The sequence below is a fragment of the Pipra filicauda genome, unplaced genomic scaffold (assembly GCF_003945595.2).
Source record: "Pipra filicauda isolate LSUMZ 115617 unplaced genomic scaffold, ASM394559v2 scaffold25_size4600443_pilon, whole genome shotgun sequence".
Classification (NCBI taxonomy): domain Eukaryota; kingdom Metazoa; phylum Chordata; class Aves; order Passeriformes; family Pipridae; genus Pipra; species Pipra filicauda.
The window spans coordinates 4352770-4377922 of NW_024104376.1; the positions used below are offsets into that span (position 1 = coordinate 4352770).

The window sequence follows — 25153 nt, forward strand, 5'->3', positions numbered from 1 at the left end:
AGTCTAAGATGAAATTTCAAAAAGAAAGCAACAGAATCCAGCATGCATAAATAGGAACACATATATAAACAAAGACAAATGCTAATAATCACTATTTTTTTCTCAATTTAAAAATACATATATAATTCATGAGTTTTAGTGAATGAAGTCAGCTGAAATAACTTTTGGCCTGATCTAGTGAAACAATTAAGTGAAATAGATTAACTTGTTATAAGCACATCAGAAAAAAAAAAATCCCCAAAAGTTCATTAAAACGTTGACTTACTCTCCTAGACTTCGATCACGAAAGGCAAAAGCAATAGAGGAAAGAGAAAGCAAATAATTTAAAACGAGAATTACTATTTATTTAAAAAAACATGTTTCTTGAAAATAAATTTTATAGCCCATGTATCTGTTAAAATAATGTTTCCCCTTTCTAATGGCACAACTAGAAAGAAGGCAAGAACTACTTTTTAAGGCACATTTGTGTTTTTTCTCATAAAAACCAAAACATCACAACAAAATGCTGTGCAACCTGGCATATATGACACTGGCTTCACACAACAACTAAGATGATCAAATTTTATTATATCTTCCAGACCTTTAAGTTGTCTAAAATGATACCGTATTTATCCTCCAAACTCTAACTAATTCTGAATTTCTATTGAAAAAGATCAGGCCCAAAGTTAATTGTTAATTTTTACAAATGTATATAAAAAGGTATAATTAAGGACATTAATATGGTTTTAAATGTAGGTGTGAAAAAATAACCTGCAAAACATCTGATAATATCCCACCAAAACAAACAAACAAAAAAAGAATCAAAAGAATGGGAAGTTCAGTTACTCGGCAATAACCTTTCCTCTTTAAAGCAGTTTCTCACTATTACCATAACCAATATACATTGAAGGTTACTCCTTCTTGTTTTATTCAGAATCCTTACAATTGTTTTTCATTTTGTAACAAGTTTGCCACAGAAGTTTAAAGAGAAGTGCTTTGGTAAAACTGGCAGCTGTGGTTGGAAGCAGCAGGAAGGCTGCTCTGTGCCACGTGCTGCCAGTACTGTTCACATCATCAAACAAGCAGCTCATTTGTTATAAGCAAATTTCAAATCCCCATTGGAATTAGGGTCCTATTGGTATTAGCATAGGAAAGAATATAATGAGATATGGTTCTTTTTGCAAAGAGCATATCAGATGGAGATTTGGGGAAATAAATCAAAGTCCAAAGAAACAGTTGACAAAACAGACAGAAAGCATGATTCTAGAGATTAGTTATATTTAACTTAAAGCTGTTAAGTTACATTGGTAGCAATAATTATTATACAAAAATAGGCAACAGAAGCTTGTATTAAAGGCCTGGTTTCTTTTAAAAAGTTAAACTTCTTAGGATATAAGCATTTTTAAACACAAAAGATGAAATACTTTACACAATTAAAATTATACTAATACTCGTTAAAATATTTTTTCCAAAAGCCTTAAACCACAGTCATTTTCAAAAATCAGATAATTCTTGCACAAAGTAACAGAATCTGCACTAACTTGATACCAGGGCAGCACAGCAGTGGCCACAAGAGACACTGCATGGACCAGAGCCAATGTAAAATGGTACTTCCCTCAATGAAGCTACGGCACTGGCACTTCTGCACAGCCCAGGATTCAAAGATGGTCAAGATATACTTTACTAGGCAATTCCAGTGATTACAGTAATATTTTTTTTTCACTGATCAAAGGATAGGTATGCCAGTAAAATGTGTAAGGGCATTACAGATGTCCATAATGCTAAATAAATACCTTGGATCGGTGCAACACAAAAACAGGAGTTACATTATGAGATCTCAAAAATGTTGGGACATCTCACTTCTCTAGTGGCAACTCCAAAGAGGGTAAAGGTGGACAAATTTACAATTTGGACAGGAATGACTAGTTTCAACCTCCTTCTCTTACACAAAGGGTCAAAGAAACTTAAAACTACACACAACCAGAGCCTCAATTTTATTATTTCAAAATGTTTCCCAGCCAAAGCAATGTTTGATAAGAGTACTTCTAAATTTTTACAAATCTGCTGGAGAAAATCCCATTCTTTGCATGTTCTTCAGTAATTCCATTAATCCATAAATTTTCCAGTGAGGGGATTATAATGCACTAATGCAACAGGGAAAATGTATTCTTAATCACAAAGGTCATCTGCTACAGTAATAAAGCCCAACTTTATGTACTTGAAGACTTGGATATACACAATGATGGAGACCTGCCTCCAAGGCAGAAGAAACTCAGGCCACGTGTCTTCAAGCTTTGTTGTCTCTTAACTAAGGAGTAATGAATGCTGATATGCTGCTTCAGGATTAAATACTGAATGCCTAAATCACACAATGTTTTATCAAGCTTCTCAACATCTGCCAGTATCATTACACTCTGACTCACGTCATGCAGCAGAATTGCGAGTGAAAGTCCTCACGTTGGTTTTGAAAGGGACACTTGAACATCAATGTGATCAAACAGTTATTTTATCCAAAATAGCATATTCTTTCATTACAGCATTTCTCTCTCCTATGATTTTCCTGGATATCTGAGAATCACAATATTGCGCCTTTTTCTTCTAAGATAAAATTTCAATTCTCTTCAAGTGAAACACTTTATTTTTATATTTTTAAATTTATATACAGATCTCACACATATATACACATACAGGTTTTCAGGAGTCCTAGACTTTGTCTACACTATAATTCCAGTCAGAAAAGTTGCACAGGTTATTTTGGTTTGCCTGTGAAGCTACTTTATTACGACATGTATTTCAGTTTCAGAATTTGACTTGTTTAATTTTTTATATTTTAGATGAGGTTACTTTCCACTGAAACACAATAGTTTTTACTAAACATCCAGGAAACAGGTAACAAAAACCCCAAACGCTATAATTCATTTGTTCTACCGCATTATACTCTTATGAGGAACTTCTGAAACTTGACTTGTACCATTGCAGCCATGGATGTACAACACACAGTACTGAAGAACAACCACTCATTTGTCCTACTTAATTTCCAAGAACTGGCTGAATACCCAATAGGTTGAACTTAACAACATACACAGCATCCAGGAGAGAAGGAGATTTTTCTCTTTGCTTTCCAGATAATCAGCTTTTGGAAGAAAATATCCATGAGAAAAGAGCAAGTCCTGTTTCTCTGTGTGTTGGGAACTGAATCATAAAAAAAATTAGGATTTAAAGTTATTTCCAAATAGCTTTTGAAATGTAATGTTCTCTGTTCAATTTTGGGGGGTAAGGATGAAGAAGGAGCAGGAGTTATATTCAGCATGATTTAGATAGTAGGGAGATTACAAATGTAATGCTTGTATGGGAAGCTCTGTAAGAGTTGTGGAAGAGATCTAGTAGGTCCATGTGCACATTGGAGATGGAGAGAAAAAAAATACCGAAGACAGCATTAGGAAAGACTGTAAAGTATGAGATACGGGAAAACTGGCTGCTAGAAAGAGCTGGCAGATCTTACAGTACATTGGGATCTGTTCAAAGGTGCTCTGTAGTGCTCCTGTTCAGCATTTGTAACATTAAAGAAATTCTAAAACCACGTAGAGTGTGTCCTAAGATTGTGTCATCTTTCAGAACTATGAGATTAGAGATGCAGGGAGAGGAATATTCTCCTGGCCAAAGTTTAGCTGCTATAAAATGTATACCTAAGTAATATAAGGACACATAGGCAAGTATTCAAAAGAAAAAAATTCACTACTGTAAGGAATTACTCATCCATCATTCCTTATTAACTGTGATTCTACCTGAAATAATTTACTAACTCCAAGTCATGTAACTACACACAGTAGCCCTAATCACAATGTGCTACCTACCAAATTACATGAAAGCCCATTAAAATACTTGCCTCAGTTACTCAAGTCTTATATTTTAAGAAATTCCGGAAGAATTCCAGGAAAGTAAAGATTAGTAAACTTCACACCACACAAGGGAGATTAATGAAAACTACTTTTAAGAGTATATTTATTATTATATATACTGTTAAATCACTGCAACTTTTGTGCAGAGAGGTTACGTCTCTAAAATTTCCTGGAGTTCTCTGAAGGAATCAGTAAGCAAATGATGACTGATGCAGTGTATCTGGACTTTAAATGGGCATCCCCTGATCCTTATGAAAGGGAAAGAATTACATTGCTACAGGACAAGAGGAAAAGTCCTCAGATGAGATAAGTTTAAAGCAGGAAAGAGCCAAGTGAGTTTCACAGAAAGCTGTGACAGCACATGTGGTGTCTAACACAAAAAATCTGGAAAAGGGTGAACAGCAAACTATCAAAACTTTGTTAGATGGTATTAAATTATTTAGAATGCCCAAGAAAGACTGATTGAAGAATTTCTCAAGAACCTCATGATAGTGAGTAACTTGATAGCAAATGACAGGTGAAAACCAGCATAAAAAAATGCCAAGTGATGCAGAGGGAGAGAATAAGATACTGTGAGCTGAGTATGAAGATTCAAAACCAGGATGACATGCTTACAGTTTTACAGATGATTAAACTTAGTTCCTCTGCACTAACCAATGGTCAAAAAGCAAGTCAATGTTAGGACATGTATGAAAGAAAAAGAAATGATCCACTGATTATATCATAAATTCACATGCACTCATATCCTGAGTAGGGTATACAGACCTAAAAGTTCAAAACAAATAAAAGGAGAAAGATTTTTCACACAACATGCAGCCATGGTGGGAAAAACACAGCTGTAACATAAGCTGATGATTTATGCTTCCTCAAAAAACAACTGCACAAATTCAAAGAGAGGAAAGCCATAGGATGGTGGAGAGACTTCCAACAGTTAAACTACTAATAGGAGGGTATTCTGGGGAAGTATCAGTGTTTATTGCCCTTCATTTTACTCCCAACATCCATTATTGATTGGCATCAGAAACTTGGCTGACTCAGTAATATCATTGTAAATTATGTTCTTATGTATATTTGATAATAGCAATACTGTCCAATCATATACGTGGATGATCCTATGTATTCAGCAAAATGGCACCTGTCTAATGTTTAGTTATAATTCATATTTAATAATAGACACCTGGCAATTATGAATGTCTTATTTACCTACAAGAAAACTGAACAGAAGGTAAGCAAACTTTTCCTAGAGGAGAAACCCCCCAACAGAGTTTCACCATGGGATATTCAGTATTTCAGGCACCATAATTTGGCAGTCACAATGTTATCTGAGGTAAAAGCTGTGATGTATGCTATTATGCTATCTTCTAGTTCCAGAAGTATTCCAGAACAGCTGCAAAGGACATTGAATGTCCCTCCCTTCACTTTTGATACCAGTGCAATCAATAATGTATTTTACTTTTTAACTGCCCTGTTTCAGCCACTGCTGTCTGATTAACAAATAAATTTTCTTCCTTACCAGATGGTTCTAGTAAAAGGGGTTTTGTGAAGGAGAAAAATAGCATAAAATGTGAGTTATCAGATGAACAGTAATACATAAACCATAGCTAAAGGCAAGTCTCTAGTTCTTGTTCTGTCTTGTTCAGGATCACCAGGTCAGGAAAATCCTGAACACTGGCTGGTGGATGGCAGAAGAAAGAAGTGTGCATCCCATTAATTAATTATTTTTCCTGAACAATAATTGTTTATCATTGTCAAACACAGGATACTGGGTTAGAAGAAGCATTTATCTGATCCGTTACAACTGTTCTTACAGTACATTAAAAAAGTACATAAAAAAAGAATAATTTCTTTTCATACATAATATGGAAACAGAAAATTAATGTAAAAATATTGTTTGTTGATATGTGAACATTCTAAATATTAGTTTTGTCATCATGTTCAAAGTCCAACACTTTTGAACCAATAACTACATATATTAACGTTAAACCAATTTCTGAATACAAAATTCACAAATTTAAACTATCTCAGAGAATAACATGTCTAAATTATTTACCTCCTTCTGATCAAGCTGCAGAGAAGATTTTATCAAATCACGAAGAGCAGTGAGTTGTTTCTTTTCTTCATCTTGTGTCTGCTTTATCTACAGAAAGAGACTGCTATTAGATGCAACTTTAACTTTTTATTTCAATATATAATTTCAGATGTCCTGAACAACCAGCTCAACTACTCTGTTTCTGTAATGGTTGGGTTTATTTTCATGAACTACTCCATTCTTATGTGTTCACCTTCTATGAACGTACCACTTGAAAATCAAATTAAAATGAATGTGCAACTCCACATGCACTGTTTGTTCTGTTACACTTTAATGGTTCACTATATCTAATGCAACTAAATTAGCTACTGAAATATTAATTAAATAATTCCAATAAACTTGACAGATGACTTGCAGAATGAAAATACAGTTTAATTTAGCAACAAATGACAATAGCAAATGGGATTATTGTAATTCTGATTATAGAATGCAGAAGCACTTGGGTGACAAGTGGGTTTTGATTCCACGTTATTGCTTGTCTTTAAGGAACATCACAAGTTAATTCATTTTAAAACCTTGGTGCTATCATTAAGCAATTTGGTTTTAAACTGTGAAAATAGTAGCTAAAATTGATGCTAATAATATAAGCTGATTCAAATATTCACGCTGTAAAGCAGTTTTATATTAATGCATCACTGAATTGGTAGTGAATGAAAACTACTTTTCCTAATAGCTGTAAAAACCAAATACAAAGTTTACATAGTCAAGATGTTTTTGTCTTGTCTAGCTATGTTCAATTTCAAATAACACTTTTCATTTATAGGATGCAAATGAAATATAGACCCCGTAATAATGTTTAAATTGTACTTATACATACAAAATATTTTAATTTTCAGACATAAAACTACTTGTAAGTACACTTACATTATATAAGTCCGCAGCCAGCTTTTCAATATATTGTTTAAGTTTATCAGCTGTTTTCAAGCCATCTTGGAAGAAACTAGAATGAAAAATACCTGGGATTTATCAGGAATACGTCTAATTCATAACACAAAGTAATTGTCTTGTGGAGAAAGACAGCAAAACCACTAAAATATATCCAGCTCCTTCCATGTTCAAAACTAAACAAACTAATGAGACAACCAAAAACCCCAACAGAAAAGCCTTTCCTTAAATTTTTAATGTACAATGTCTTTCAGCAGTGGAGACATGCCACTGTGACTTTTCCATATATAAAATAAGAGAGAATATAGCTTAGCTTATTTTTATCACTTATTTTTATTAGCCAATGTGTTTCTCACTTAGTAATTTCTAAAACCTTTTTCCTGTTTTTAAACTAAATAAAAGTTCCTGTGTGTTTGCCGTTGTGGTTCTATTGATGACGAGGTCATATCTGGCTAGTTTCACCCCAGAGAAAGTCGAAGAAATTGCTGGCTTTCACAATGGTTTTTAAATTTACATAAAAGACTAAAAAATATTAAAGAGAGTAAAAAAAATATTTGTAAAATTACATTCTAGATCTACGCCTCAGGAACTAAAATTAATTTTGTAGGCAGCATGCAAGGTTTTCCCTTGGCCTCTTTCTCCATGACTCCTCTGCCCCACTCACTCACTCTCACACTCTCTACGAAAAGTCTGCAGCCTCCTAAGATGCAGAGGCAGACACCTGGCACATCAGAACTATGAGAAATATCCTGACAAGTTCAAACAAAGGGAGAAAAACACTTGTGTAAAAAAGAAAATTCTAACTAAAGCTTGAAGTGTACTTACTTGCATTGTGCATGATAATACTTAATAAGGTTCTGCAGAAGGTCCACACCCTTTTTTGTCTTTATTTCATTAACCTTGATAAGATACTGTATAAACAAAGAAAAGCACATTGACAATCATGTCTCAAAACCTTCAACATTTTTCAAGCGTAATTTGCTCAATGAATTAACTGTTTCTGTGTTTAACCTGGGTGCTGACTCATAAGCCACCAATCTACCACTAAGCAAAATAAGCAAAAGATAACAGTTTATTTGGCCATTCCTTAAAAATTCAAATGATCCAAAACATAAAACAAATTCAGGAAAAAGCTTCATCTTTTAAGATTGTCTAAGGCTTTCCCTTTTCTCATGCTACTGTAATAATTACTGGAATATTCTAAAAATATAAATACTGTGTAATTTAAATTAATCACCACTAACATGTAATAAAAAGAAGTATGAATACAAAAAGAACCAGTTTTATGGAACTAATGCATCACTGTCATTTGTCACTTCATTAGAAATTTTAGAAGTCTTCTGAAAGTGTGCTGGAAGAAAGATATTAAATACTTCCTGAACTGCTCAACCATAATCCTGATAAAATAAATATTTTCATAGTGTATTTTCAGCCCAAGAACCTTCCCATAATAATCTAGAAATAAAGAAAAGGGAATAAAACAAAAGGAAGCAAAGTTGCAACCAGAGTTGCTAAAATATTTGTCTTTATATTGCTGTAATATGTGACATGAAAATAATTTCCTCCCTCCACCCCCATTAAATGACAAAGCACATTTCAGGACCTTCAAGTAAGGCCCACAAGGGACTTAAATTATGGCTACGGTGTCGTAATTAAAAACTGAAACTTGTTTCTTACTTCACACATCTGTAGCTGAAATAGCCGCCTTTCCTTCTCCATTTCCTCTGCTATCTCAGCTCCCGTTATTTCAGTTCTTATCATCCCATGCTGTTTGGCATGTTCTCTTTTTTCCTTTTCAATCTTTGTACTGAAATTTTAATTAGAAAACATTTTAGAGAATTTTTTCTACTACAATATGATCTAGTATTATTTAGGGAAAAATAATAATTAAGAAGTATTAAAGAAGCCATTCTGAAGATTAGTTCCTCTAGGATACCAAATCCTATGTTGTTTAAGTCTTCAGAAGTAATTGAGCCATGAAACTGTCCTTTCTTCCTTTCATCCTGTAACTCTTTTCTCTAGTTTCTGTGCTACTTGGTGAAAAAAAAAAAATTATTATATTATTCATTCTCTGTGATGGGCTCCACGGCTTCCACCTCTATACACTGCAGTGTAAAACACACTTCTAAGAAACTACCGACTTGGTAGGAAAATGGCAGAATAACTTAATAAGTTCATGTAGTATGATAGGAATTAAGAAAAACAATAAGGCAGCAATCGAAGCTTAGCACTTGCCCAAAATGACACAACTCCCAGTCACTATGTTTTCAGAGAAAGCCAACACCGAAATTCTGAAACAGTGAAATGTAAACATGGAACTAAGGCCATCTTAAGACCTTAACTAGAGCGTGACAGTGTGGTTGTCTTTACATGTCTACTCTGCAGACTAACAGGATGCTCCACTTGTAAGCAAATGTAGATTTCCAAGACGGAGTAGAAAAACAAACAGTTTCCTTGTTTCTTTAAAAATAAAATCAAATCTTTATTTTCTAGCACTTTTTTGGAGAAAAATCAACACTGGACCTGTAGTTCTGTAAAACAGGTGACAAAGCACTGTGTGTTTATTACACCGGGACTTCTTGTCAGTGGAAAAACAATAAAAACAAATAATCTATTTGTTTTTCATCTCTGCTTTTCTGTAACTAAGAAAAGCATCATGTTTTAACATAGAAAAAAACCTTTTCAGCACTGCACCTCTATACTGGACTCAATATTTGGTCTTGAATGAATTCTAGGAAACGAGATTATTGGAGAAATATAAGGAACATTTCCTTCTTGGTCTTAATAAACCCAAGTGAAATTTGCTCACAAAAAGAAAAAAAATAGCAACAAGACAACAAGCATCTTTTCCTAAACCTTCCAAATTCAGAACAGAATCTACAGATGACTCCACGTATTAGGCCTGTACGAGATACTTCATCTCCTAACTTCTGTTTATTGGGATTTGGCATAAATAGGCTTTCAAAGACATCCCTAATTTCAAATAAAGAAATTAGAGAGGCAGAAATATTTTTATTTTGTTGTCTGTAGAAAACTTTTCAATATCTGCAAAATATGCAATATCTGTGAGAACTAAAGAACTAAAAAGGAATTAAAAAAATCAATTCTACATGTAAATCTGAATGCTCAACTGAATACAATGACGCAGTTTTGGAGTAGGAATCTCCTTTTTGCCTTTGATTAATAATAAAGTAATTTCCAGTTCAGTTGTTCACAAGGATTACCATTGTAATGAATTCTGAAAGCAAAAAAAAGTTACTATACGTAGGTAAGAAAATTAAGTCAATAAATATTTCAGCAGTTCTTAGTGGTCGGAGTTTTTCTTTGATTGCTTTTTTCCCCTCCTGGTCAGACATAAATGAGACAACACTAATGACAGGATTAAAAAGGGAATAAAAGAAAGGATACAAAATATTAACTAACTCCTGAGGGCTCTTGAATTCTGATAAAACAGCTGCCCATCACATCCCTGAGAGCATTCTGAACCATTCCACCAACAGTTCTGCAACTACAATACTACTTTTTTCCAACCTTCTATTTTGGATAAATCATTGTTTGCCCACAGAAAATAGGAATCGGAGAAAGAAAATATTTTTAAAATCAGATAGTTTTGAAGTCACACCAACTGCACTAAAATTCTTGTTTCTCAAAAATATACTGTTCTGAAACACAGAAAACATCTAAATCTCTAAACATCTAAATCTTATCTAAATAATTTTTACTATTGACATATTTTATGTATGTGACTAGAAGAATGTGCAAGTGCCATCTGAAACCTCCACTTTACAATGTTCAGTATCTAAGTATTAAGTACATGAAGTGTCTTCTTTACAGTAAAGAAACATCAGGCAGTCATTTAACTACTTCAGAGAGCACATAAAAATATTTTCTTTCCAGTACTGCAAAAGAGAGATCCACAGAAGAGGTGCCTTGCAGCCACTTTTACATCCACAGATACAGTACAGAGTTTGGGACCAGTAGGGAAAAGAAAAAATAGAAAAAAATAAATTAAAAAGTGGGAGAAAAATACTTACAATTTGGTTTCATAATCCTTCCAGGCTTTGTCAAAAGGCTTTTTGAGGTCCTTAGGAAATAGAAAATTTCCTTAGAACATTTTTAAAAATTTGTCTTCATAGTTATCAAGTTATAAATAGCAACAAAAAGTACTGTTTTCTTTTAAAATTTTTCATACAGCAGTTGGAAAAAATACTTGGGTTTGAATCTTGTAAAGCATTGTCTTCCTGTGCATGTCAACACAGGAATTTACAACGAAATTCTCAGGCATTGCAGTCATGCCAATTCTGTTCTTTGGACTACATACAAAATATTAATGAATGCCAATATAAGAAATAATCTCATGAATGAAAGGAAAACAGTCACAAAACAGATGAAGCTGAAATAAAAACTTCAACACTTACCCCTTTAACACCTTTTAAATCTCCTTTTAAGAGAGAATCCAAAGTGAAAATAACATTGTGGCTTAAACCCTGGAGCTAAAAAGAAAAACATTATACTGTTATAATTCATAATTATTTATTATGACCCTATCAAACTACTGCCTACAAGTGTCCTCTGAGCACACTGTAGTCCATGAAACTAATTTTTAAGGGACTTTTGTGGAACAATGATCCACACTGATGAAAAATCAAAACAAGGTTCTACAGGTCTAACACTCCACTCAAACTCCTCATATATTCAAAAGACACTGTAGCTTTTCTCATTTTTCCAAGTGAATCTGTTAAGGATAACCAATTCAAGCCATTAATACTTGGCTTGAAATTACTGTACAGTAGCCAGCTAGAATGTCAGCTGGGGGGGGGAAAACTAAGCTAAATATCAGTGTATTACTCCAATATGGCAAAGGTTTAGAATCATTTATTACAGTGTTGAAGACTTAATAAAACAGTAGCCCAAATGAACTGGAAGCACATCCGATAAAGCAAAACAACCTCACATATAGAGCAAAATAAAGGAAAAAAACCCTTTTAACAGATGGAAGTGTATGATAATTTTGTGAGGGTTGTGAACAAAAGATAATTTGCCTGCAAAGATATGCTGAGGACATTTACAGGAAAGGGAGGTGGGGAAAAAGAGGTTTTGAACACCTGGAAAGAGGCAAGCACCATGCAAATTTTCAAGAGGTAATCTGGAGTGCAGTGCAAAATGTTATTCCAAAACCTCATCTAGATCAATTTAAAGATACTGACACACTCAGTTTCATATATGTAGGTCTTCATATGGCTTAATGCACTATTATAATGAATTACTGCATAAGGAATCAAAAACCTGGAACAGGAAAGGAGGTAGAAGTAAAAAAAACAGAGAAACTGATTCTGGTACTGGTAAGACATTCAGAGTTTGCTGAAAACAAAGACCAGAGTCAGCAATGGTCAATACCAATGTATTACCTTTAGAAAATGCTAAAGAAGTGGTCATTGTGTGTCATTCTTATAAAATAGTCTTTACGACAACTATTTAACAACTTAACAAATACTATATTTACAGATTTTAAGTTTCAGACCTTATATTTAGTGATAACATCAACAGCTTATAGTAAAACTTGTGTAGCAACTTATTTGCTTTTATTACAATATTTAATGGACACATTGCTATTCTTGCCCTTGTGTGCTGAGCAGTCATTTCAAAATGATGCTCTCCAAAGCTGTGTATGTAATACAAGTTGCTGTTTTTACTTCATAGTAACTGATGGTAGTAAGTGAATATCACTCTGAAAGTGATCACTCTCTAACTCTTTCACAAAGAAGAAAATAAGTTATTCCATACTCTCCTTCTCATGAAATATCCATAATATCACAATTCATAGGAAAATTTTAACGAATCATAATTGAAGTTCAAAAGATTTAACAAAAAGGATCAAAATTTTTGAAGCATTTTTTGTTGCCTACTCTGCACCTCTATTCCTTATTCATCTGTCTTTAAAGACCATTCATTATTTATTGTACCTTTATTAAATAAGGCAGCAACAACCTGCTTTAGGTAAAAAAAAAAAAAAAAAAGCCTATTAGCCTGCTATTCATCTTAATGCCTTCTACCATTTTTCCAATTGATTTTATTAACATCAGCCCTAGCACCTACTGTGGGGCTTTATCAGTGGCATTACAGAGTCCTCCTCTCAACTGCTTTTTCAATGCATCTCAACTTCTATTTTGATATTATAAACATCTTTTTTTCTTTCAGTGTAATCATATTAAACTGAATGACGCTTAAGAACAACAAAGTAGAATTTTCTATCTCAGGGTGAATCAAGGTGAAAAATAAGTGGTTTTAAAATGCCAAGACAGTTGTCAAATAAGTTTGTTGTCTATGTGAGACTGCTGAATGAGGTAAATTAGGAACAGCCTATTTTAAAACCTGTCAACAAGAATTTAAATAGATAATGCTTCATAATCTAGCTGACATAAGATAATGTTCTTTTGAATAAGTGTGGTTTCTTAAATTAAAAGATCTTTTTCCTCTTGATCAGCACTACTTTAAATAAGTGAAAAATCCACCACTTCTTGGTTGCCAATTGAAAGAAGTTAAAATTTTATGTGGATGCCCTGCAGGATCCAGAAATCTTCCAAGAAACTTGAGTTCTAGTCCCAAACTCTCCTTAAACTGCACTTTAATTCACATTTTAAAATACTCACTTTTAATTGTGTGCTAAATTAAGATTAAAAAAGGTAAAAATAACCCAGAATGACAGAAGTCTTTATGGAGGAAAGCAGGTCCCTTGCATATCTACTGGTCTTTAAAACTGCCCACATTGAAACAAAGGATGATCAAGGTAACAGGCCTGAGCAAAGCTTCCAAAGCAAGTTAATCAGGGTGAGTGATCAGTCTCAGGTGAGTAAGGAGGTAATGATGAAGCAGCAAGACTCAGAAAGCAAAGTAAATACCAGCATGAGAGGCCAGAAGTGACACCCTGGTTTAGTGCTGATGGGGCCTGAGCAGCCTGAGATACTTAGAAGGGAGTCTTGGAGAAGTGTAGAGAGTCAGGTGAGAATGTCTGCTGATACTGAGCTATTCTGGGTAGTAAAGTAAAAGCCAGATACAAAGAGTTGCACAAGAGCCTTATAAAACTGCCGAGAGAACGAAATTAAAGACTGAAATCTACTCTGAAAAATGTAAAGTGATACGTAAGGAGAAGAAACTGATACAGAATCATGCTTATGAAATACCAATCATCAAGGAAAATGTCTCAAGGAAAAAAATACCTGGAAGTTACGGCATAGAAAACATCAGCCTCAATGCTCAGTAATCATAATGCTATCAGCCTTCAGAAAAAGGGGTAAGAAATGGAACCATCTTCATGTTTGTCCACTCATTTCAGAAGAGGGTACAATAGTACTCAGAGAAGATACAGAAAGGGTGAGCAAGACCAATCCAAGTTATGGAATAACTAAGACTCAGCTAGAAAAGTAACAGAGGAGGGGAAAGAAAGAACTATAGTTATCTGTAAATTCCTGAGAAAAGAAGGGATTTCTTACATTTCATTTAAGATGTAAGAATCGGGGAACAATAAATGGAAGGATCAGATTCAAAAGAAACAGAAATGACATTTCAGAGAGCAGTTCATTTTAGCACTCTGGAGGAATCCTCCACCTTATGAGCCAAGCCTAATATACATTCAAGAAATCCTTAGTCAAATTTATGGAGGTAATACTAACGAGGACTAAAAGCAAAAGATTGTCTCCAGCTCCAACATCTCTGAGCTGGAGACTGTTTGCATGACCATGGTACAGAAGTTATCCCCATTTTTGCTCCTAGCCTCTTTCCTAAAGACTCACTCCTGGGCAACTGTCAAAGCCAGGGAACTGTGCTACACAGGCCTTTGATGTGACCTACAGCAGTCGTGGTTGTATTAGAGACTCTAGGAAAGAAAGTCTGTAATATCACTTATACTTCACACCCCAAAAAAGCTTGGAAATAAGGCCAACTGTAAGAAAAATATAAAACTGAAGTTATTGCTTTCTGAATATAACAACTATCAAGCCCACGAAACATGATTTTGCAAGAAATGTGGCTTCGTTACTTTCAGCGTTCAAAGATATTTGCTATGACTATAGTTTTATTATCCAGCCTTCAGAAATAAAAGGCCTAAGACAAATTTTAAATGAGATAAACCTTTAAATCACCTTCAAAAACATAATATTTAAGCAATGGATGCTTGATATACCACAGGGAGACTGGACTGTTAACACCTTTTAAGCATTGTTCCTCAAATTGTTATTTTTCTTCCATAAAGTGAATGTTTCTCTTTTTGTGGTAAAACAAGACAGCCATAACTAACAACACTGTATTTGTAACTGAAAAGACTTCAAGTCTTCAAGGGAACGATTTAAAATTAAGGTCCATGAGATATATAACACTGTCAATCATTTCAGAATGATGACTCAAGTGATGTCTCAACATTTATATTTTTCTTCTTAACTGCCAATTAACAATCAAACACAGAGAGTGTGTAATAATATCCCTTAGAGAGAATCTCTGCAGAAATTATTGTGTTAGGTTTTGAAAAAAACTGAAAGCATCTCAAAAATTATCATTAGACATCAAGATCATGCAGTTATTGTACTTTATTTTGAAACAACTTAAAAGCTAAGAAAGTTTGAAACTCCTCACCAGGTTCTTCAACAGCGTTGATAATTCTTTAGTAAGCGTGGAAAATTTTACAAAAGCTGTGCCAAGATCTGGATTATCCCGACTTAAAAAATTACTTCCAAATTTATCTAGTACTTGTGCATAGTTTTCCTCATTTTGAACATGATCTGCAAAGAAAAATTAAAAGTCAGAAAGATTTTTTGTAGCCAGTCAATTATAATTTTAAGCTTATTGCAACTTAGTAACAAACCAACAAACAGTACTTTGAAAAAAGCCACAAGTTAAAACTATTTTAATTTTCAGTAAATATATTAAAATTAAAAAGAACTATTAAGTAATAGGCATATATATGCTTCTTTTAAATCAGCAACTTGAATTTGTAATACAGCAATGAAGAAAGCTCTGTAGTTAATAAAGTAATAAGATCAAAAATACATCAGTGAAACAATATAAGCACATGTGCTCATTTTGTAAACAATATCAGAATTTATAACTGCCTACTGTAACACAAACTTTTCTTTGTAATGTAGGACACTGTCACAGAACAAAAAAGTCAATAGTATCAGATATAAAAGTAAAGAGACCAAGTCTGAATATGACTGCAAGTTTAAAAGAAGAAAAGTCTTTTACAGACAAAGATTCCCTTTTCCCCTGCTTTGTAAAATTGAGTTATCCCAGATAATGGAATGTGTACTGGTGCACAACCAAAGACTTGTTTCAATGTATTTAACAACAAACTGCACATACAGAGAGGTCAGAACCAAGAAGACGAAATTGAAGCCAGTGAGAGGGAGAAAAATCCTTGACTCAAGGATGAATTAGGGACTGTTGTATCTGAAATGTCTTTCCTGCTTCTATTTATTTACCTTTGTGGTATGTGTTTGCATAATTTTTGTTACTTTCATTTTAGTATCTTTAAATAGAAAATTTACCTCTACAGCCCTTTGGGACAGATTTTATCACCCTCATCTCTCTTAGAGGATATTGGTATTAATTAAATCAATATTTCACTTTAATGAGTTTCCTAGTCTTACTATGTGGTTTCTTTCTGCAAGCCATAAACACAAAAACACAGAGTTATTCCAACTAGTTCTGTGAAATGAAAGGGGGGGAGGGAAAAAGAATAATTACCAGTAGGTACCACATTTATTCCCAAAAGACCTGCAAATTTTATTTGTCATATTGCCTGAGAGCATCTGAATTACAAGTTATGACTCAAAAGAAGGAATAAAAGAGAAAAAGACATAAGCTTCAAACAAGGCTCATGAATAATGTCCCACAATGCACAAATTAACAAACAGCAGATGAAGAGTTAAACAATAACACTCCTAAGTTATTGGGGATATTCAAAAAGCAGTGCACTAAAGCTCCAACAAAAATATGTGAAACCCATTAAAGGAAAAAAAAAAAGTACAATCCTCATTTACCAATACCAAGCCCCAAACTCCACACATCAGACAAGTCACATTCTAAAAATCAGACATTAATACTGAGGTTTTCAGAAGGCCAAATATTTAATCATATGTTAATACGAAGTTGTAATTCAAACAGTATGTTTTTAAGAAAGCTATTCCAAAACCATACGGTTTTAATCAAATAGCTTAGCAGTGAACCCAAGGAAACCACTACATAACAACGAAATATGCATTTTGTTTTGATGTAAAAGCTGTTGCATAAATATACATAGAGGACTTATCTATGAAGGAGCTTTAGCTTATGCAGTCCTAAGCAAGTAAAGCTCAAGTGTACCCAGCTGAGCCGAAGGAAGAAGGACAATGGAAGGTCACAAAGAATTCTGCTAGATCATGGAACCCTTATCCTTGCCTGTGAAGTGCTTCTAACCCCACAGTATTTCCTAGCATTTTGATTTTAAGCACTGTGTTGTTTCATAGGGTATTTTCAAAAATAATTTTGTCAAGAGACTGAAAAAAAGAGATGAAGAAGTCTGTTTCCTCTGTCTGTGGAAAGCAAAATAAATTCCCAGTCAGAAAGAGGAAGCAGGAAGCAGATCATTGTCCTAGAACAATATATAGGAAGTTCTCAAAAATCTCAGATTGCAAATCACCTAAATCTAGAAGTGAGGCTTTGATTGTGATGTAAAAGGAATATTTATGTATTTATTTCTGTAATTACCATACGTGTACATACAAAATGCAAGTGTTCTGCAAGAATAAGAAATTTTCAATTTCTACATGAGTATCAATGCAAATCTTGTAAAGGAGGTGAAATATTTTCTATTGAAGAAGTAAGGAAGTTCTCTACTTGACCTTAAATGCACATAGCTGAAAAATTAAATCTGCAATGTAGCCTACAATAAAATACAACATGTCAAATCCGACATGTCTAGAGCAAACAGCTTCCTTTAGTCTCGCTGTAGGTGCCTCATGCAAACTCAGAAATTATTTCCTAGTGTCCTAATAGAATTTCCTTTGCATAAGGAAAGCTATAATGGGCATGACAATATTTACTTCCTTAGATACAAGTTCTCCTATAAGACTTTAATAACCCTGAGAGCGACACACGATCACTGACAGCAGCACATACAAGGGGCAATGTTTGCCTTCCAGAACTGGCTCATGTCTTCTCAATATTGTAAGTACAACTCAGGACTGTGGTGAAAATAGAACTGCTTCCTCAGACAGACATCCTGCTCTTTCAGCATCTCCCTGAGACATGCCAAAATCACAGACAACTGAGGATGGGCCCTGCACCCACCAACAAAGGCAGCTCCCTTCCAGGGGGCCTCTAATCACTCCCTTCCCAATGGGATCTGGCAAGGCCCCGACCACCTGAGCCTGGGCTGAGGACCTCACTACAGCATGGAAGATGTACTGTAAAGCAACATACTGGACTGGACACAGCAGTGCTATCTTCTGAGCTGAAAGCTGTGCATCTCCTCTTCTGCACAATCCACACACCCAACTCACAGAAACACTCAGCACAGAATCTACCTTTGTTTTGAGAAAGCTCTGGTAGGCCCCAGTGCACAACAATGCTGAGGCATCTCTTAGTTTGTGCTCTAACATGTATATTAGGATCGTGTGTTAAGAGGAAATAACAGGAACACATCTGAAGATGTGGATCCAAGCAACTAAGGAACGAATGGCAGCCACAGCAGCTTTACAGCAGCACTTTGCTGAACAGCAGTACTTTCCAGAAGCAGGGAACACACATGCTCTGAGCCCTGAGCACTGCAGAAGCACAAGCTGAATTCCCAGGGCTGAATCCCACCTTGCTCTGCATTCCCAGGCAGTACCTTAAGTTGCCTATGCCTAAAGTCACCTTGTGGTAAAATTTTCCCATGATAAACATAGAAGACTTCAATCAGATTCCCAAGATATACAAAGAATTTGTTCTCTTTCCCTGAAATCCACAGCATTCATTAAGTACTATGTTTATTTCCCACTCAGAAGATGCCAGAATTTTTAGCATATGCTTCTGAACCAAGTGAAATTCCCGTCTACTTGTGCATATTAAGTAAGGAAACAGAAGCACAAATACTGTGAAGAGAGGTTAAAGAACAGCCTTTATATGCTGGAAGCTAGAAAACACATCACTAAAATTAAAGCTTTAATATTTCCATGCTCTACAACAGTTTTGTTCAGATATATTACCCTGCAAACACTGAAAAAAACACACATACATACAAAAAGTTAAATAGTTTACAGAAGAAAAAGGCAAAAACACTACTCTCTTCTGTCACTGATTACATTTTAATTACACCCAAAGAAACCCAAAGAATGTCTAAATTTCTGAGAATTATTTCTGCATATCTGGTTAAGTTAAAAAAAAAGTTTCAGAATTTTGATGAACTTTAAACTATTTTTATGTTGCACTTATAAAACAGCTTTGTTCCATGGGTAGCCAGAGGAAAAATAACCAAGGTCAGAGCCAAGCTGCATTTATGAATGAAAGATGACTCAGAAAGGCTTTAGAAATAGCAAGAAAGCTGGCAAGGTTAAAAAGGATGGCAGAAGTTATTTTAAATAAGAAAGCATCCTTTCTCCTTTCATCTTTCACAAAGCTGAAATCTAATGAAAAAATAATAGAAAAGAAAAAATTATTTGACCACCATACACTTATCTGGATTTGATAACAATAATGCCTTCTGGACTGAGTTTGTTCAAGGGAAAAGGAATAAAAGCCCCTTTCAAATATTTCCAGAGCAAGGAGTATCTCAGTGAGACTGTTCTCTAGATCACCACAGTGTAAGAGCAATGAGAGATAAGCCAGCCCAGAAAAGCAAATTACTTCTTTTTGCATCTCTTTTCATTCCATGAGAACCTCTTCATCGCTTGAAGAGGTTCTCATGGAATAATTTTCTTTCAACTCTGCTTCAGAGGATTTATACCAAATCTAACAGTGGAATTTTTAAAATCTGATAAAATAAGAGATGGCAAGTCACTTAGACCCATGTACAAAAGAATAAAATAGGCAAACTACATAGTTGTAAAGTAAAGCCTCTTATTTATAACAGCCTCAACACTACAGCAAGAATGAAAAGCAAATATATTAGCTATTTTTAGTAAGCTCCAGAGAGAACCGAGAACTCAAGTATGCACCACCAGCAGTATAGCTTATATATTCCTCAGGCAATTTGTAGAAAGTACAGTGCAGAACAGAATTGGTGGACACGTAGATAAATAAAAAATGCAGAACAAGAAACACAGGTTTTATAAAAAAAAATTTTTACTTCAAGAAACTCCTGCCTTCACAGGGATCAACAAGCAGATGGGGAGAGGAAGTCCATATGAAATGACTGGATTTCTGAGAAGTTCTGTCCCTCATCAAAACACTAAAAGGAACAAGGATCTCTGGACTGGAGCTTGGGGTCTACCCTTCCCCTTACATTCAGCATGAAAAAAGTTACAGCTCAGCTCATTCTCATGTAAATGTACAGGAAGTCAGACCTACCTCACCCTAGAAGAGTCTACAGCAAAAGGCTCACACCTGGGTAGCTCCCAGGTGAGATGAGGAATCCCATGTTGAATGCCCAATGCATGGAAGTGCACTCCTAACTAGACATTACAAGGATTCTGGAGTTATATCACCCTGACATTCAGTACCAAGCAAATCAAAGCTTAATATCAGAAATTACTAAGAAACACAGTATGCAACAGAGCAACACCAAAATATTGCCACAGTGTGCTTAAAGCCTTACTACTGTGCACAGTTCCCGCCCCTGTTGCCCAGAATTCATTTCTCCTCTGTCCTGTTTTAGAAAAGAAAGTCTATACTGCCATTTTGGAGAAGGAGAGTAAGGATAATTTAATGTGACAGTTTCTGTAAAAAACAAAGAACAAAAAAACCCCTCGAAAGCCCCTAGGGCTGCTGAGATCAGAAGAGAGATACTGTGAGTGATGGAAAAAACAACTCAATCCAGAAACCTATTTCAAAAGACAGAATGGTTGACACTGAATCAAGTTTGGATTCATCCACCAAAAAGTCCTCCATCTCTACTCTAGCAAGCTTTGGCACTTCAAAGCCTCCTACAAACTCTCATGCTCCAGAACATGCAAAACTCCCTCAATATCACATCAAATAAGTCATTTTGGTGGGCTTGAGGCCAATGCTTTGAGACAGGGACAATTTCCTCCTTAGGTGACTTAAGGCCTGAAGAACAAGCACAGGGCAACTTTGCATGGGAGCATCTAATGATTGATTCAAGACTATGAATGATCAAGATTTCTATGAATTCAAATCTCAGACAAAATAAATTGTCAAAGTCAATTAAGAAGCACCAAACATCATCGTACCAGTTCTGACTCAAAGTAACTCTTGGCCTTCATATCATTGTGAGCTAAGAAAGTGTTAAACAAAATACTTTTTTTTGAAAAATCACTCCATCTTTGCACCATTTTTCTACTTCTGTGAACATCTGCTGTTGGTCATTGTGGGAGACCATGGGGACTGCTGGTCCTGCTCAGTACCTCTGGTCTTGCATGGATTTTATGTTTTTATTTTTCCACTGTGTAAACACTTCTGATTTTATTTGGGACTTAGACCAGGGAAGTAATGAAAAAGAGCTATTGAAAAATCTACAAAAGTAATTGTGCAATCTACTGCTAATACAACTCAATCCAAATATTACAGGAAAGCAATTCGGAATAGATTCTCCATTAAGTTCAAGCACCATTGACATAAGATGGGTTCCTAGTACAGATGCAATTCATCATGCCAGAAGTAAACAGCAAGCCAGACAAGGAGGAAATGGTGACAAGGAGGTATCCATCTGTATGTCTCACTGGATTTCATAAACAGCTCTTTACCAAACAGTACTTTCAGGAATGTAAAGAGGGAAGGGACCTGTCTAAGGGATTTCCATATTTCTGTGCTGGTATGTTTTCGTTTCCACAGCAGTTGATCTAAATGTAAATATGACAAATGGGTGAGGGATGTGTGTGAAAAGCAGAAAGTATTTGGGTGATGTTTAAGCTCTTTATAACAGAACAGAGTCCCTTGTGGTTTATAATTCAGCACTGGAGAGGAACAAACCAACACACCAGAGGGCTCGGCCTCCATGAAGAATTCTGTATGAGACACTGCATTATGTCAATGTCACTCTTCAAGTGTTACTTCAGGCAAAACCAAAACCAAAACAAAAAACCCCCAAACCAATACAACCCAAAAAATCCTAGCTATGACTTTTGTTAGTTATGAATTGGATTACTGAACTGAAGGGAAAAATGATTTCTATTGTCCCTGAATAACCTTTTCTCATCAGTTCAGCTAGAGTTCTCAAAGGAGATTATGGAGCATGGGAGTTTTAAAAAAACTTTTTCTACTCCAGTAGTTTAAATATGGTCTTACCTCCTAACAAACAATTCAATTCATAAAACAAAATTCCAGTTTTGAGTTCTCAAAATGTACTTAGAGGCTTTCTTTTGAAATACAAAAATAGTCATGCAATTCTTTCTTGAACTGATAAATAACAATTCATTTTATAGCTGTTTCTGGTATGTTTTACTTAAACATCAAGAAAATTTACTTTCAGCACTGAAGCATAAGAAAACAGCTGGCTCAGCAATACTCTTTGTACAAGGAGGCAAAATGAGTCTGAGTTTCAGTCGCCTTATATTTACATTTATTTTTATAAGGTTTAACATGTATAGCACGTGTCTTTTGTCTTGCTCTTACTAACCCCAGTTTATGTTTATCAGTTACTGCAGGAAATCCTCCTGTGTACACCTTTTCTTTGTAACAGAGCCTATCACAGAAACATTCTGAAGAGGGAGCCAGAGGATTATGTTTGCTGCTTTCCTTAGCCAAAAGAATTCCTACCAACTTGTACCTTTGAAACAAGACTTGTTAAAAAAAAAAAACAAAACAACAAAACAGGTACCCCAGTATCTCTGCTTCTTTTTAAGTGCAGAGCAGTCAATCAAAACCATTAACCAACTTTCTATTGCTTTTACTCAATGCAATTAGTTCATCATATAGTATTGCCCTACTTACAGGCCTTGACAACAATATCACTTTTATCACAAGACTCAAACCAAATGATAGCTAAAATCTCTACTACCATTTATGTATTTCAAAACAGGCAGAACTCATGTACTCTACAGTTTTCATCGGTTTTGAAACTCAGTTTTTGAAATTCTATTTGGAAGTTAATGCTTTCAAACAGAAAAGCTGCTTGGAGCATCTGAATACTTCTAAAAACATAAAGCTAAATACACATGTACCAACTACTATTCTCACTTTGTATCAGGCTTCACAGTCTATTGTTCAAGTCCTATACACTTCCATAAACACAAGCTATGGGACAACACAGAAAGTAAGAGCACTCAGAAGTAGCTCTGTATAAGGAAAATATCTGTTAAACTGATTATTATTGTTAGGGAATCGAAATTGGTATTTTCTAAAATCCTGTATTTACAGCCAGGTGGTTGTGGGAAGGTGTGCAGCACTGCTACCCTAACTGTTTTTCGCACAGTTTTTGGAACTTAAGGGAAACAGAGATAGAAGCCAGGTATATTCTATAACCTTTTAAAAACTGAATTTGTATATTGATCTGTGTTTGATTATCATTTGTTAGCCCACACAAACTCACATTCCAGCCACCTAACCACTCATCCAAGTAATTACTATAGCTCCAATAAAACATCAACCATGTCTTCAAACAACTGAAATAATGATAAATCTCCACTATTTTAGATAAGAAAGGAAATATATAATTTTGATTGTACAAGTTATGAGGGGAGTGCATATGTGGATGAAATAAAAACATCCAGCAGTAGATAGTTCTTTTTAATTATTTATTTATTTTTAAAATCTTCTATCTTCTAGAGTTCTAATTCTTATTTCACTTAGAAGTTCTCTCTGTAAACTCAGTTGAGGACACTCTTGTCACACTTCTGGTTGTAGGCAACTGCTTGAAATATTATGACAATAGGAAAATTTACCTATGGGAATTCTCCTAGAGACTTTTGAGAAGGAATATGAGGGTAAAAGAACTAGAAAGCACATTAATATGATGTATAATCAGAAGGAAAAAAAGGAAAAAATTTAACTCCAAATAATCCTAAACAGATAAGCATCTCTTATACTATACACTTCAACAGGATAAATTGCAAGACACATCTCAAACCTGAAATCAAATGCATAGGTTCTCATGTAAAACTGAAAACAATGCCTTACCTTGCCCCGAACTGTATATTGCTTTCACAGATTTTTTCACCTTCTGTAGTGCAGTTCTGTCTTGATCCAATGCCTACAATAGCAAGAAATAAACAAACTTTAAATACCTACTTAATTGATTCCTTTAATAATTAAAAAGAAACCCACAAAATAAGCAGTTTCACAGGCTGGAAAAAACTGTAGGTATGACTTATTAAGCCTGTGGGAAGGTCTGAGGTTATTCAACCCCTTCAAGATGAATTGAAGAACAGAACTGAAAACACTCTGACAGTAGAGTAGAGCTGTAATGACAGTGCTAGAAGAAAAACACTACTTTAGCTTTGTAAGGGACAAAAGTATTAATTCAAATTGTATTCTATTTTGAATTAAAAAAAAAGAAAACCAACAAGAAATAGTAGATGCCTCTACTCTAGCCCTATAGTTTCTACTACAACTAAATTGTTAATGCCTATGGTTTTCCCACAGTAATAATCTTCCAGCTATAGACAGATTATCACACTAACCTCTTGCACCAAATTCCACAACAAAAATCTAAAAATACAGAAGATGAAAAGTAGAAATCAAAAGAAAGGACTAAGATCTGATTTTGTGCAACGTAATGTGACTGAAAGGAATATTGTAATAATAATACTCTATACGCATTTTCAGGATTACATTTTTAAGAATTTCAAATTTTCTGCAATAGTTCCAAAATCCAGTATCACAGAATCACAGAATATTCAGAGTTGGAAGGGACCCAGGAAAGGATCATCGAGTCCAACTCTTAAGTGAATAGCCCATACAAAGGATTGAACCTGTGACCTTGGCATTATTAGCACCAAGTTTTAACCAACTGAGCTAATCTCAGGGTCATATAAAAACTTATTAAGTAATGATGAATTAAGGATTAGATTTCTAGCTACTTTCTTTTTTAAGCTGCATAACTTCTCCCTGTCCACTGTCAACCTGATGTTGGAAATCAAATTAACATGAGAAAAAAAGTATTTTGATAAAGCAAAAAATAAAACTAAAGTAAACATTAGTCTATACCCATGGACTTAAGAAATTTAAAAGCCAC

General features: G+C 34.7%; 1 protein-coding gene across 5 annotated transcripts in view; it reads right to left on the reverse strand.

The window, feature by feature from the left end:
- ASAP1 (ArfGAP with SH3 domain, ankyrin repeat and PH domain 1) overlaps window positions 1-25153 on the reverse strand; it is a 136629-nt gene that overhangs the window by 54344 nt on the left and 57132 nt on the right. For 3 of the 5 annotated variants that reach the window (XM_039382161.1, XM_039382158.1, XM_039382160.1), the window contains exons 3-11: window positions 24097-24169; window positions 15478-15623; window positions 11271-11345; window positions 10887-10936; window positions 8530-8659; window positions 7678-7763; window positions 6832-6907; window positions 5929-6015; window positions 266-274 (exon numbers count right to left, since the gene is read on the reverse strand). In XM_039382161.1, coding sequence (XP_039238095.1) covers window positions 266-274; window positions 5929-6015; window positions 6832-6907; window positions 7678-7763; window positions 8530-8659; window positions 10887-10936; window positions 11271-11345; window positions 15478-15623; window positions 24097-24169 — 732 coding nt within the window. The remainder of the gene's footprint in view (window positions 1-265; window positions 275-5928; window positions 6016-6831; window positions 6908-7677; window positions 7764-8529; window positions 8660-10886; window positions 10937-11270; window positions 11346-15477; window positions 15624-24096; window positions 24170-25153) is intronic. The other 2 variants (XM_039382162.1, XM_039382159.1) reach the window with 1 other exon arrangement.